This window comes from Microtus ochrogaster, unplaced genomic scaffold, assembly GCF_000317375.1.
Source record: "Microtus ochrogaster isolate Prairie Vole_2 unplaced genomic scaffold, MicOch1.0 UNK5, whole genome shotgun sequence".
In the NCBI taxonomy this organism is placed as follows: Eukaryota; Metazoa; Chordata; class Mammalia; order Rodentia; family Cricetidae; genus Microtus; species Microtus ochrogaster.
Window position 1 is genome coordinate 321,040 of NW_004949103.1, and position 13,749 is coordinate 334,788.

Here is a 13,749-nt window from a genome sequence, read left to right on the forward strand (position 1 = left end):
GAGACAGTTTTACTATGTAGCTCTGAGTATCCTGGAGCTCTCTATGTAAACCAGACTGGCCTCACACTCTGAGATCCACCTGCCTCTACCTCCTCAGTCCTGGAATTAAAGGGCATATGCCACCCCAGTGGGCTTTATGTTGTTTCTTAAGTCAAGTAAGTTGAACATGAAACCATTATAGCCCTGCCTGCAGAAGTGCTATTTTGAGGGATTGTTGACTATATCTGGCTGAACGTGATCCTCAGAGTCTTCGAACTGATAGAAATGTTCATCATATACTTCATTTGAATTTGTCATGCTGGTGCTCATTTTTTTCTTCCTTTGATGTTTATCCTTGTCTTCCAGGTCTCAGTGAATTAATTTTATTGTTGCTAGGGGACTAGAACCCAGGACCTTATATGAACTCTGTATCACTGAGTCTTATCCCAACCCCAAATACATAATAATTCTAAAGGCCTGAGCTGAAGCCCATAGTTTATTCTTCATTGAACAAAGTTCTGCTGATTATGCTCTCTGGTCTTAAGCATTTTGAGGATTCTTTGCTAGCTGTTATACAGTTTCTAACCAGGCATATGGAAGTGTAACTTGCAGGTGAATCTGTGGAAAATTGAAGTTAGGGAATTGCAACTAACTTTATCAAACTGTCCCACTTATTGTCATAATTGCCATCATCAATAGTGGGCTCTGATGTGTGATCAGTAGTGGAACATCAGCTACAGGAGCCTTTTACCTGAACTGGAACTGCCCTCATGTTGTTCTGGGCAACTTGTGTCTTCCAATACTCAAGGCCCTAACAACTTGTGATTAGTGTCTTCCAACCTGTGTGATTGAAAATCCTTGTGACGTAGCTTTCTTGGAAATGATGAATCAGCAACATCATTTCAGTCATTGAAGTACAGTGCAGTGTGGGTCTTACTGAGGCAGAGAAGCCTCCACTTGTAATGTACATGCTAAGGATGAGTTGGCCACTTCATTTCAGAACCAGTTTCCCCATGGTACACCATGGCAGTGGGAACACTGCAGGAACACTGTTAGCCAAGACACACACACTCCCTTGGTGGTGGGTGCTTTTTTCTTCTGTTGGTGAGCTTCAGATATTGGTGAAGTGTATTATTAGGTTCCTCGTTTTGAAAATAGAAAGTACCCAGGAGGCAGAGGCAGTTGGATCCCTATAAGGTCAACACCTGGTCTACATAGTGAGTTCCAGGATAGCCAGGGTTATATAGAAAGACCCCGTCTTAAAACAAAAGAGAGAGTACCATGTGCTTTGTAATTCTGGACCTTTTCTTAGGAGGCAGAGCACTGATCCTTCGGATTTTTACCTTCTTAGAGATCATTGTGTGCCAAGATAGAGCACAGATTGGCGCAAGTTTTAGCTAATACTGGGGTGGGCATGTCTGGTCATCCCTAATCTACAGTAGCTCTTCTCTTATATTAGGAAGTTATATTTTAAAGTGATCTCCATAGGCTAACTCCAGAAGATTTTCTTAAGTTCTAGTTTTGGTTTTTGTTTTTTTTTTTCAGTGAACATATCATTTTCTCATTGCATAGATGAAGTTGATTTTCAAAAATGACTTGAATATAGCTAACTTAATTATCATGTTGTTATATAACCGTGCTTGGGAGATTTGGTCAGCTGGATATTATCTAACAATTTGGTGATTGTAAAAGACCTGAGGTTACTTTTTGTATCTTAACATTTTCATGAAAATGATGTCTACTTGGGGGTGGCACTTTTACTCCAGGGCTTTTCAGGCCAAATGAAAATGTATTACCAATTCATCTTGGTCACGCCAGCGTTTCTACTGTGGGACATTTTTTCCCATCATTCTCCAAGTCACAGATGTTACTCATCCAGGCTTTTCTTTGTGTTCAGGTGACTAAGAGGTGTTAAGTAGTGTGAGTGACACTGAACACTCTTCGTGAACAGACCCATGACCTTAGAGGAGATGTCGTGTTCAGTGGGGGGTGCTCCTCACTGTCCTCCCCAAACGAAGGGCCTCATGGTGACCGTCTCTGCTTGCCTCAGTTGTAGTGATGATGAAGACGTCGCACCATTGTCAGCTAAGTTTGCTGACATTTATCCGTTGACTAACTACGATGATACCAATGTGGTGGCCAACATGAATGGAATCCACAGCGAACTGAATGGTGGTGGGGAAAACATGGCCCTGAAAGATGAGGTATGGGTGTAGCTTTTTTATCAGGAGGTGTGGGTGTCAGTAAATGCCAGATGTGGTGGTCTTACATTTCATTTACGTTACTATTGTTTTGAAAAATAAAGCTACAGAATGCTGCCTTTTAAGTCCCCTCAGGTAAGCAGCACCAGCCATAGTTCTTCAGAAGCTGATGATGAAGATGCTGATGGTGAAAGTAGTGGTGAGCCCCCAGGAGCACCCAAAGAAGATGAGGCTCTAGGAAATGGTAGCCCAAGGGCAGACGAGAGTAAAGTAGACACTCCACCTCCATCCTACCCAGCGCAGCAGGTAAGATCTTCTGTTTATGTTTTCTGTTTCTTCCTTTGTGTATTTCCTGTAAATAGAAGCAAATTATGCCAATTCCAGCTGTTCCTGAAATTAGAACTGTAGAGAAACAAGTTTACTTATAAATTATATACAACTCATATTTTAGTCTCTTTTTGCTATTGCTCAAATCTATAATTGTCATTAGTTTTATAACACTCTGTGCTTAGAGACAGATTTTTGCTTTTCTTCCTTTTTCTTTCTTTCCTTTTGTCTGTAGAAGAAAGATGGGTTTTATTGTTTGTGTTGGAGACAGTTCTCACTCTTGGTTGACCTTGAACCCATGACCCTTCTACCTAAACTCAAATGCTGGGGTGTATGTTCTCACACCCAGCTTCAGAGTTTTATTAGTTCAGTAAGAGTTTTTTAAATGAAAGAAAGAACAAATGGAGGCCAGGCGCTTGGCTAATTAATAATTGTAATGAGTAATGTATGTGATTAAAATAATAAAGGTGATATCAAAAGGAGTAAATTGGGAAGTCTTGTCATCATCGTCCCCCATTTTGTGTCCCATCACCTGTGTACCTTCAGCTCTTATGCCCAGGAGATAACTGGTTTCATTATGTGCAAATGCAAACATTTATTCTTTCCTGTCTTGTGAGAAAGGCTATGTTGCTTTTTACTTAACGTGTCTTTGAAGAATGTGATTCTATATGTTTTTTATTTTTGTAACTTTAATTTTTTAAAGTTATTTTCATTATTTTTAATTACATGTATTTTTATGGGCATGTGCACATGAGTGACCAGGAAAGCCAGTGGTGTCTGATCCCCGTGGAGCTAGAGTTACAGGTAGTTGTGAGTCAATGGATATGGGTGTGAGGAACAGAACTCAGGTCCTCTATTAAGACAAGTACATGAACTGATCTCAGGCCTTGTTTTTTATGTTTGATTTTTTTGTTTGTTTGTATGACTATTATTGTATTTTAGTTTGCTTTAGATTTTGTTTGTTTAAGACAAAGTACCATACCATGTAGCTAAGTCTAGCCTTTTATAAACTCCTGATCATGTTGCCTCCCAAATGCTGGAATTACAGGTGTCGACACCATGCCTGGTTATAAATAATTTAGAATCTTGAGGAAAGTCTGAGAAATTATAAGGGTTTGAGTTCTACGCCTCACCCATGGTAGGCAAGCTCCCTACCACTGAGCTGTATCCTCATTTAGCCCTGTCCTTTCTTTTCCCACCCTCTGTAGTACCATGGGCTGAAACTAAGGTCTCATCACTCTGATTCCACTGACTTTGTTCTGTTCTGCTCTGGAGGTGGTGGGGTTTTTGTCTTTTTTTAACTCTATTGGCCAGCACTTGTGTTGTTTCTCCCTTTTGACCATTTATTCAGTTTATCTAACACCCTGTTTATTGCCAGATCAGTTCTATGGAACACATCTGCATATGAATTGAACTCAGGATTTCTGGAAGAGCAGCCAGTGCTCTTAACCTCTGAGCTGTCTATCCAGCCCCCAAGGTTTTTGTTTCAGTGCATTCTAGTTCTGTTGTTTTTTGTTTGTTTATTTTGTTTTAAACAAAGTGGTTTTCTTCTAGATTTATAACTTTACCTCTGACTGATACTGTGATCTGTTTGACTCAGTATTTCTTGTTTTGCTTTGTTTTAGACAGGGTTTCTCTGTGTAACCCTGGCTGTCCTAAAACTCTCTCTATAGAACTGTCTGGCCTTGAACTCAGAAATACACCTGCCTCTATCTCCCAAGTGCTAGAACTAAACGTGTGCACCACCACTGCCTCTTGACACAATATTTCTTATGATGTAAGGTTAGACTTAGAACTGTTTTTTTGGAAAGATCATATTTTCCCATATTAAAAATTCAGGCCTACATTCCATTCTGTTTATTGATCTTTATGTTGGTCTCTACCCCATAGCTCACTTGACTGTTGACTCTATGGTAAGTTTGAAATACAATAAGGCCCATCCTCTAGTCTGGTAGTGTGTGTCTTACTTTTCTTCTGATGACAAAGACAACTTACAGAAGATAGAGTTTATTGTTCAGAGGGTGAGTCCATGACCATTATGGTGGAGAGCATGGCAGCAGGCAGCCAGGCATGGTGCTGGAGCAATAGCTGAGAACTTAACACCTTAATCCCTAAGGCATCAGGCACAGTGAGATAGAAGAGGGAGAAAGCTAGCTGGTATTGATTTGAGCTTTTGAAACTTCAAAGACTACCCCCAGTTACACACCTCCTCCAACAAGGCCACAACCCCTAGTCCTTCCCGGATAGTTTCACTAACTGGGGACTAAGCATTTAAATATATAAGCCTATGGGGCCACTCTCATTCAGTCCACCAGTGTGCTTCTTTATAAGTAGCCATCTTTCCACAGTAGCTTTAGATGGATGAAGAAAGGATGAGGATAGAGCCCCTAATACCACCTTCATGGAGGTTAGATTTGCAGTATATAGATTATCAATGGTCCTTTCCAGTTCTGCTAGTTTTTGATACAGTTTACACAGGGGTAATTTCTTTTGTTTACTGGGATTCTCAGATTCTTTTTTTCTGTCATCTTCAGTTTGTTTTAGGATTTATCTTTTTTTTTTCTCTTTATGTTGAATTTTTGTTTTAACATTATCCTTAATTCTCTGAACAAGCTGTTCTTCCTGCTTAGACATCATTGTTTGTCAATCTGATGTGTGGACCAAGAACTGTTGTCCAGTGACTGTAAGAGAGGCAACACTTTCATGTCCCCATTGCATGGTCCTAAATAATCACACAGAGACTTACATTAATTACAAACTGTTTGGCCTATACTTAATTACTAACTAGCTTATTACTAACTATTACTAACTAGCTCTTACATCTAAATTAACCCATTTCTGCTAATCTATTTTTTGCCAAGTCTTTTAACAAAGGCATGTTTACATGTCATTTCTTGGGCACTGCTTGCATCTCTCTCACACACACACACACCCCCATCTGAGTCTTCAGTTTAATTGTTCTGCCTAACCCTATCCTGCCTGGCTATTGGTCAGTTTTTATTACTAGCCAATTGGAACAGTACATATTTACAGTGTGCAGAAACATCTGACTGTCCTTTTCTGGCATGTCTCATATTTTTTGTGGAAAATTGATTGGTTTAGATAATATTTATTATATATAATAACTTTATAGTCTGACTTTCTCCTTGGGATTGCTGTCACCCCCAGGGGGTGTGCTTTTATTTTCCATGATCATTACTTTATTGCTGTTAAATGCCTGCATCTATATCACTCACATTGTGAGAGAGCCGCTGCTGTCTGCTTTTTGTTTTGTTTCATTTGTTACTTTTTGTTTTGTTTTTGTTTTTTGGTTTTTTGTTTTTGTTTGTTTGTTTGTTTTGTTTTTTGAAACAGGGTTTCCCTGTGTGAACAGTCCTAACTCTCGTGGAACTCTCTTTGTACACCAGGCTGACCTCGATCTCACAGATATGCTGGTCTATGTCTCCAGAGTGCTGGGATTAAAGATGTGTGCCCATGCCCTGCTGTCCCTTTCTGCTTTTAGCCTGGCTACTTGCTTTATTGGGTCAATCCCTGCTGCCTTATCTCTTCTGAAGGTTCCTCTGTGTTCCAGCACGTCTGTGTGTAGATTAGGGAACAGTTCCCTTGCTCAGCTTGTACTCCAGTAAACTTTGGTGGTTTCTTCCTTTGAATGCTTCCTTTGAAAGTCATGACTATGTATAAACTGTGGCTTCCTAGTCAATCACTGAGCTTTGGATAGTTTAAGGAGTATTTCACAGCCATTTCACTTTTAAAGTTTCCCCAGTCTGTTTCTCTCTCATTCACTGTCCATTCCCACTGAGTCTACTGAATGAGAAAAGGACTAAAAAGGAAGGACATTGCTGCTCTTAGGTATGAGGGAGGTTTATTATAGCTATGAGGGAGAGTATAGTCAGAGGCAGGGACTTCTGGGAGAGTGGGTATGACCCTGATCAGGGCCATGTGAGGAGAATGGGGAGGGGAGAAAAGAGAGCCAGAAGAGTAAAAGGTAGCCTAAAGGGCCCAGCAACCAAAATGGATGGATTATCTAGGGAAGTGTAACTGTGAGAAGAGTATGTTGGCCGTACCCTCTAAAAGGTAGGGAGAGACTAAAGGATTCTGGGAGAACATGCTAACCAAGTCTGTGTTGATAAGTTAAATAGGCACCTTAGTTAGGCTCTTTGTCCCAGGTTTGAGACCTGACATCTACTTTTTTTGACTCAGCTCATTGGACACTGAGCTGTTCTCCTTGGTAGCAAGGCTTCTTTACTCATATTTCCTGTATGCTGCTCCCTGCACTAGAGCTAGATCAAGGGAAGGCTCTGACAGAAAGTCCAGATTCTTCCTGTTCTTCCCTGAAGTTCTGGGTATCTTTAAATAAAGACTTCGCAGTCCCAGTGTATGACTATGGCTTAATTCTAGAGTCTGAAGTGTTATCTTTGTTACCTGTTTTCAATTTCACATTTGCTTTGATAAGGAAGTTTCACTGGCCTCTTCCTTCTGCCCCAGCTAGCATGCTATCTCCCCTTCTTGGTGGAAGTTTCATTGCAGCTGTTGATTGAAAAGTAGGAGCCCAGCAGAGTCCAGACACCCAGTGATCCTATTGTCTTTGGTTCCAGTTCCCTCCTGGCTTTATCCTTCTAATATCTTTATGGAAATCCTTGTTGCTGCTCAGTTGGGTCCCTGGTCAGTGACTTCTGTCTCTGTAAATACCCTTCTGGAAAATGAGGCTGAGCTCTGCAGCCTTCCTTGTTTTCATCTGTGGCATTTGTACCTTTTCATGTGGAGGGCTGTAGTTAGCCCAGACTGAGTCCTTAATCTTTATGTTTGCTCTGTAGTTCTGACTGACTGTAGCTTAATTCGTGTACTTCTTTTTCTGTTGTTTTAGGCGGAACAAACTCCGAACACTTGTGAATGCCATGTTTGTAAACAAGAAGCTTCTGGGCTACCAGCATCAGCAATGACTGCTGGAGCTCTGCCTCCTGGTCATCAGTTCCTGAGCCCAGAGAAGCCAACACACCCTGCGCTGCACCTGTACCCCCACATCCATGGACATGTACCCTTGCACACTGTTCCACACCTGCCTCGACCGCTCATCCACCCCACTTTGTATACAGCAACCCCCTTCACACACAGTAAGGTAAGCCAGTTAGGAAAGGCCTTGAAGTCTCTCATGACTTGAATTCTGACAAGAGCACATACTTCAGCAAACAGGAAGTGGGTATGCTGACCCATGAGGCTGCTCCTGATGCACTGCGGACATTTGCTTTGGCTATAGTCTCTAAAGTTCTTGTAATGTTGAACCTTTGCAGTGTATAGGAATACAAAAAAAATCAGGATTTAGTCACTAGAATTAGAGCGTTTTCTGGGGATGTTGCTAACAGATTGAACTCCAGGATACTTGACAATAAATAGTCAATTTTTCTACCCCGGACCTGACTTTTGCCTTAACATAATAGATAAAGTGAGTTGAAAATAGGTTGAATCCTCTGATGTTTTCTGGCTTGCAAACTAGGACCTTATCAATTACGCAAGCCTGAAGAAAAGCCCATTGTAAACAAAGAGAAATCATATTACCTGTGAATATGGAAATATAGCTGTAGGGCAAAGAAGAGGTTCCTCAAAACCCAACCTGCAAAGAGCTCACTTAGGAAAAGCAGCAAAAGTCTAGAAGTGGTCAACTTTTAAGTGTCTCCTTAAAGAACCACATGTATATACGTAGTATCTTAGACTTTGAAATAAATTTAGAGAAATTGGCCTGAAATCCTATGTTGACCAGGCAGCCTTGAACATGCAATGATCCTTCTGCCTCTACATCTCTAGTGCTAGGATTATAGGTGTGCACCATCCCTAGCTAGTTTACTTTTAAGGCTTCTTTGGCTCTTGAGCTGCTTTGCACTTGCCTTGTTGATCACCCATAATGCTGAAATTTTGTTATGCTAGTTATGTTATGGTTCCAAGTTAGCGCCAATCAAGCAAAAATATTATTAGTTTATTTAACAGTGATGCTCAAGTGGGATAGAAAGTGGGGCCATGACATGGAAAGGGCTTGGTCCTCTGGGGTCACGCTATGGTACGTTATGGTACGTTATGCGTGGCTAGTAAATGGGTTCCCTGTGTGTTCGCTGGGGAGAGGCACAGATGGTAGATTAATATCACACTTACAGAAGAATAAGGTTTAAGTTTAGTTTTTATAAGTACTCAGAATCTACCCAGACCCATGTTTTGTTAGACTTCCTATCACCCATTTTGAATATGTAGCAATATCTTTATTAACAAATGTCTTCGAAGCATTTTCAAGTATGTCGTCAAAGCCCACACTATATTTGTGGGGTTTGTGGTTTTATATCCTCCTTTCATCTGGGTGAATGAATGTATAAAGTGCTGCCTACTTATTTTTTTTTCTAAATAGAACTTTTACCTAATTCTGGAAAAAAGAAAGATTAAAGAATGTCCATTGTATATTTTTTGTTATTGAAAGTATTAATTAATTGTTCCCCAAGTTCACTGGGAACATTCTTCTCAGCTGTTTACAAGTTACCTTCCTTACTTTGTCTCCCCTCCCACCTTTATTTATATATGGGTATTTTGTCCTCGTGTGTGTGCGTGTACATGTGTGTACACCATATGCATGCAGTACCCATTGAAGTCAGAAGTTACAGATAAACGTATGGATGTTTTGCCTGCAAGGGTATCTGTGCCCCACCTGTATGCCTTGGAGGCTAGTAGAAGTTATTGGATCCCTTAGAACTGGAGTTTATAGATGTTTGTGAGCCAGGATGTGGGTTTTGGAATTCAAACCCAGATCCTCTGGAAGAACAGCCAGTGCTCTTAACCACTGAGCCATCTCTCCAGCACACCTAACCTTTTTAAAGATTTATTTTTATTTTTTTTGTGTGAATATTTTGCCTGTACATGTTTGTGTGTGCCTGATGTCCATGGAGGTTAGAAGAGGGCATTGAATCCGTTGAAGTGGAGTTTAAGTGAGCTACTGTGTGGGTGTTTAGAACTGAAGCATATCTCTGTGCCATCTCTCCAGCCTCTTTTTTTAAGACTGGCCTTTTTTTAAAGAAAGTTAGAGGTCTCATAAAAGGGTAAAAGAAGAAAAGAAAAGCATTTTTAGTACCATTTCTGTATCTGATACCTTTTCCTTTGACCCTGTTAAACTTAAGACCATAGGTAAATGCAAAAGATTCATGTGTAGGAAGGCAAATAGAGAGGACTAGCCACACATGGTTATGATCATATAGAAACTTTCAAATTTGTAATTAAGCCACACTTCGACCACATTACTTCTTGATATCGTGACTAGACGCTGATATACATTTTAGTTTTATTTTATGTGTATCTGGTGCTTGCAGAGACCAGAAGGTAGTGCTGGATCCTCTGGAACTTGAGTTACAGGTAGCTGAAAGCTGCCATGTAGGTGCTGGGATTCAAATTAGGATCCTCTGGAAGAGCAGCCAGTGCTCTTAACCACTCAGCCATCTTTCCAGCCCCACAATGATCCATTTGAAATATACCTGTTGAAGGCCTTTTTTATTGTGGAAAATAAGATGCTATTGATAGGCTTGTAGTTATAACTCAGTGGTAGTGTTTCCTGCCATTCAGGACACTCTGATTCCCAATATGGAGGGGAAAGTATGCAGTTTATTAAATACTTCGTGTATATCTGTTGTAAAAACATTGGTTTCTCTAAACAAGCTTGTATTTTCTCTTACCAGGCCTTGCAGAATTGGTTTGTATTATTTGAGTTAGGCAGACTTACTAGAATGTTCTGGCTATGACTGTTTAAATATACAGTATGTTAACAGGTCCACAAAGTTAGTAGAAGGACCTTTTAGAAACACAACAAGTTATTCTAGAATGGCCCAGGCTTGTCTTCAGTTCCCTTGGAGTTTTCTTGGAAGTGCTAAATGTGGTGTCTTAGTATAACCAAGAGTCAAAGAATAGGCAGGCGCTGTGTGTGGAAGTCAGTCACACTCACTGAGGCTCCTGGGTCAACCTGTGTCTCCTCTGTCCTTTGCTACCTTGTTTGGAGTTTCTGCTATGGTGGAGTCACAGTTGTTGCTTATAAGATTTAATGTCATGGTTTTAATTTTTGTTTTACTTGATACTCTGACCATTGAGGATAAATATTTTTTTCTTAGAATGTTCAGGATGAATTCTGTGAAGATTTAATTTCCTTGAGATTAAAAAAAATACTGATTTGTATACTAGTGATACATTTATTTTTAATATAGATATATTATATAAAAGGTAAAAGAAAAGACAAAAAATAACTGCAGTGAAATATTAGAGAATAAAATATAGAGCTCTTGCCTAACTTCAGTTCAGTTGCCAGCACACAAAAATAAATAAGTAAATAAATAAATAAGATTACATTATGGTCTAGAGTTCTAGGCACTAAACTATACCTTCCAGGCCTAGTCACTGCTCTTGAACTTAAAAAAGTGTAGGTGGGGGACTGGAGAAATGGCTCAGCAGTTAGGAGTACTGGATGCTTCTCTAGAGGAACTGGGTTCAATTCCCAGCACCCACATGGCAGCTCACTACTGTCTGTAACTCCAGTTCCAGGGGATCCATGACACCAGGGATGCACATGGTGCACATAGATATGCATTCAGGCAAAATACCCATATCCATAAAGTAAATAAATAAATCTTTTAAAAAAGGAGTGTAGGTGGATCAGAAGTGAATGTTCACTAGGTGTGGATGGCACACAACTTTAATCTCAGCAGAGACAGTTGGACCTCTGTGAGTTTGAAGCCAGCCTGGTCTATATAGTGAGCTCTAGGACAGCCAGGACTTGAAGAGAGACCCTACCAAAAAACCAAGAGGCAAATGTTCCCCGTGAGCAAGAGAAGATTGTTCTGTGTTGGGTAATCTGTAGAAGGCATTGTATCCATTTGCTGCTATTTGTTTCATCCTTCTTTCTGATTTTTGGCCTTCTTGATCTGTCCATTTTTAATAATAGGGATTGGAGACTCCAACTATGGTAGAAGGTTCTTTTATTTTCTCTTTGCAGTCTTCTCTATTTTTGCTTCACATTCTGGTATACTTTGTTGTTATAGGTTCATGTATGCCTTTCTTTTATTTTTGGTGTTTTTACTTGATCTGAAACCTGTTCTTTAGAGACTAGTACAGTGCCTCCAGTTTTTTATTTAATGTTTTTCTTCATCTCTTTTTTTTCTTTCTGTTGGTAAAATATGCATGACATAAAATCTACCCTTCTAACTACTTCTAAGGCTTCAGTCAAACTTCTAAGGCTTTAGTCAGTGGAATCAGAGGCATTCCTAACATTATGCAACTGGTGTTGCCATTTGTGGTTGTAACTCTTCATCTTGTAAAGGTGGAGCTTTTTTACTTATGAAGCAATAACTCACCTCCACCCACCATTTGGAATCTCCATTCTGCTTTCCGTTTCTATAGCTGATTATGCAGTTCTTCATTAATTGGAACTATGCAGTAATTCTGTTTTCTTGAGAGGCCTATTTCATTTAGTTTGATATCCTTAAGGTCCATTCACATTATAGTATATTATAGAATTTCCTTTCTTGAGTGATAATTTCATGTATGCATATACCACACTTTCTGGGTTGTTTCTACTTTTTGGCTATTGGGACAAACATTTCTGAACATAGATTAACAAGAATTTCTTTAAGACTATCTTCTTTTGGATCTTCTAAACATACAATGTTAATTGTTGTATTGTATGATATCTGTACTGTCATAATGGTTTCCACCTAGACTGCCACTTTGCAGGCTTACCTATCTATCTATGGTGCACAAGAATTCTTTCTCCTAGCTGGGTAGTGATGGCGCACGCCCTTAATCCTAATACTCAAGAGGCAGAGGCAGGTGGATCTCTGTTGAGTTTTAAGCCAGCCTGGTCTACAGAGTGTGTTCCAGGACTTAGCTACTGGGAAACCCTGTATGGGGTGGGGGGAGAAAATAATTATTTCTCCACATCTTTACCAACACCTGTTATTTATTTTGATAGTAGCCATCTGATAGCTGTGAGGTAGTATGACATTTAACTTTACATCTTCCTGCTGAGCAGGTTGTGTGTGGGGTTATATCCTCCTGGGCTTCTTCCTCCTCTCTGTGCTTGTCTATTATCTATTGTGCTTGTTCTGCTTGTCTATTTTAACTGTCACAGGTTTATGAACTTTACAGAACATTTTATGCAAGTGTCCAGCTATGTTTTCTTTCAAGATAGTTTGGATTATTAGTCACTGTTATATTGCCATGAAGAGACACCATGACCAAGGCAAGCATTTAATTGGGGGCTTCTTTACAGTTCCAGAGGGTCAGTTCATTATCCTCAGGCAGGGAGTATGGCATCATACATGGCACTGGAGCATTTGCTTATAGTACATCCTGATCCACAGGCAAAGAGTCAAGAGAGATACTGAGTTTGGCATTCGTTTTTGAAACCTTGCAGCCCACCCCCAGTGACATTGTTCCTTCGACAAGACCACACTTAATCCATTCAAATAATGCCACTCCCTAGTGACTAATCATTCAAATTTATGAGCTTATGGTGGCCATTCTTATTCTAACCACAGTTGTGGACTTTTTTAAGCTACTATGTGATATTTAAGATAGCTTTTTTCTGTGTTGCAAAAAAATAAACATCATTGATATTGTGACAGATTGCATTAAATCTATAGAAGACATAGGGAGATAGGACATGTTGGCAGTAATCTTACTCGAGCGTCCTCTCACTTCTTTGGTTAATTCATAAATATTCTATTCTTTTTATGCTATTTTCTGATTGATTATTTTTGGTACATATAATTGCAATTTTTTTTTAATGTTAACTTTCTGTCTTGTGGGGCTAACTTCATTTATTAGATCTAACCATTTTTGGTTTTGTTTACATCTGAAACTTTTAGGGTTTTCCTATAAAATTGTATCATCTAAACAATTCCTTTCTTGCTTTTCCCCACCTAAGTATCCTTGCATTAGTCACTAATACTTTATAGAATGATAGTGTTAGAAATACACCTAGCTCTTGAGGATTGACTGTAGGGCCTAATTGCCTCCATGCTAGGTAAGAACTGCACTTGAGTCCCATCTAGCCATGCACCTACTCTATAATTCGATATCAGTAACTGTTTCCACAAACATTTAGGTAATTTGAGTCTTTTTTAATTAATCTGTCACAATATGAATTTGTCAATTTGTCTTTTCAAAGAATGGTTGATCATCTCTGTCTGTCTGTCTGTCTGTCTGTCCCTCCCCTCCCCTCCCCTCCCCT

At 39.7% G+C, this 13,749-nt stretch overlaps 1 protein-coding gene across 4 annotated transcripts in view; it reads left to right on the top strand.

The window, feature by feature from the left end:
• The window catches only part of Fam193a (family with sequence similarity 193 member A), an 89,372-nt gene that overhangs the window by 35,853 nt on the left and 39,770 nt on the right, over nucleotides 1–13,749 (top strand). For 3 of the 4 annotated variants that reach the window (XM_005365904.3, XM_013353325.2, XM_013353323.2), the window contains 3 exons: nucleotides 2,030–2,183; nucleotides 2,307–2,486; nucleotides 7,372–7,623. In XM_005365904.3, the coding sequence (XP_005365961.1) occupies nucleotides 2,030–2,183; nucleotides 2,307–2,486; nucleotides 7,372–7,623 (586 nt within the window). The remainder of the gene's footprint in view (nucleotides 1–2,029; nucleotides 2,184–2,306; nucleotides 2,487–7,371; nucleotides 7,624–13,749) is intronic. The other variant, XM_013353324.2, reaches the window with a different exon arrangement.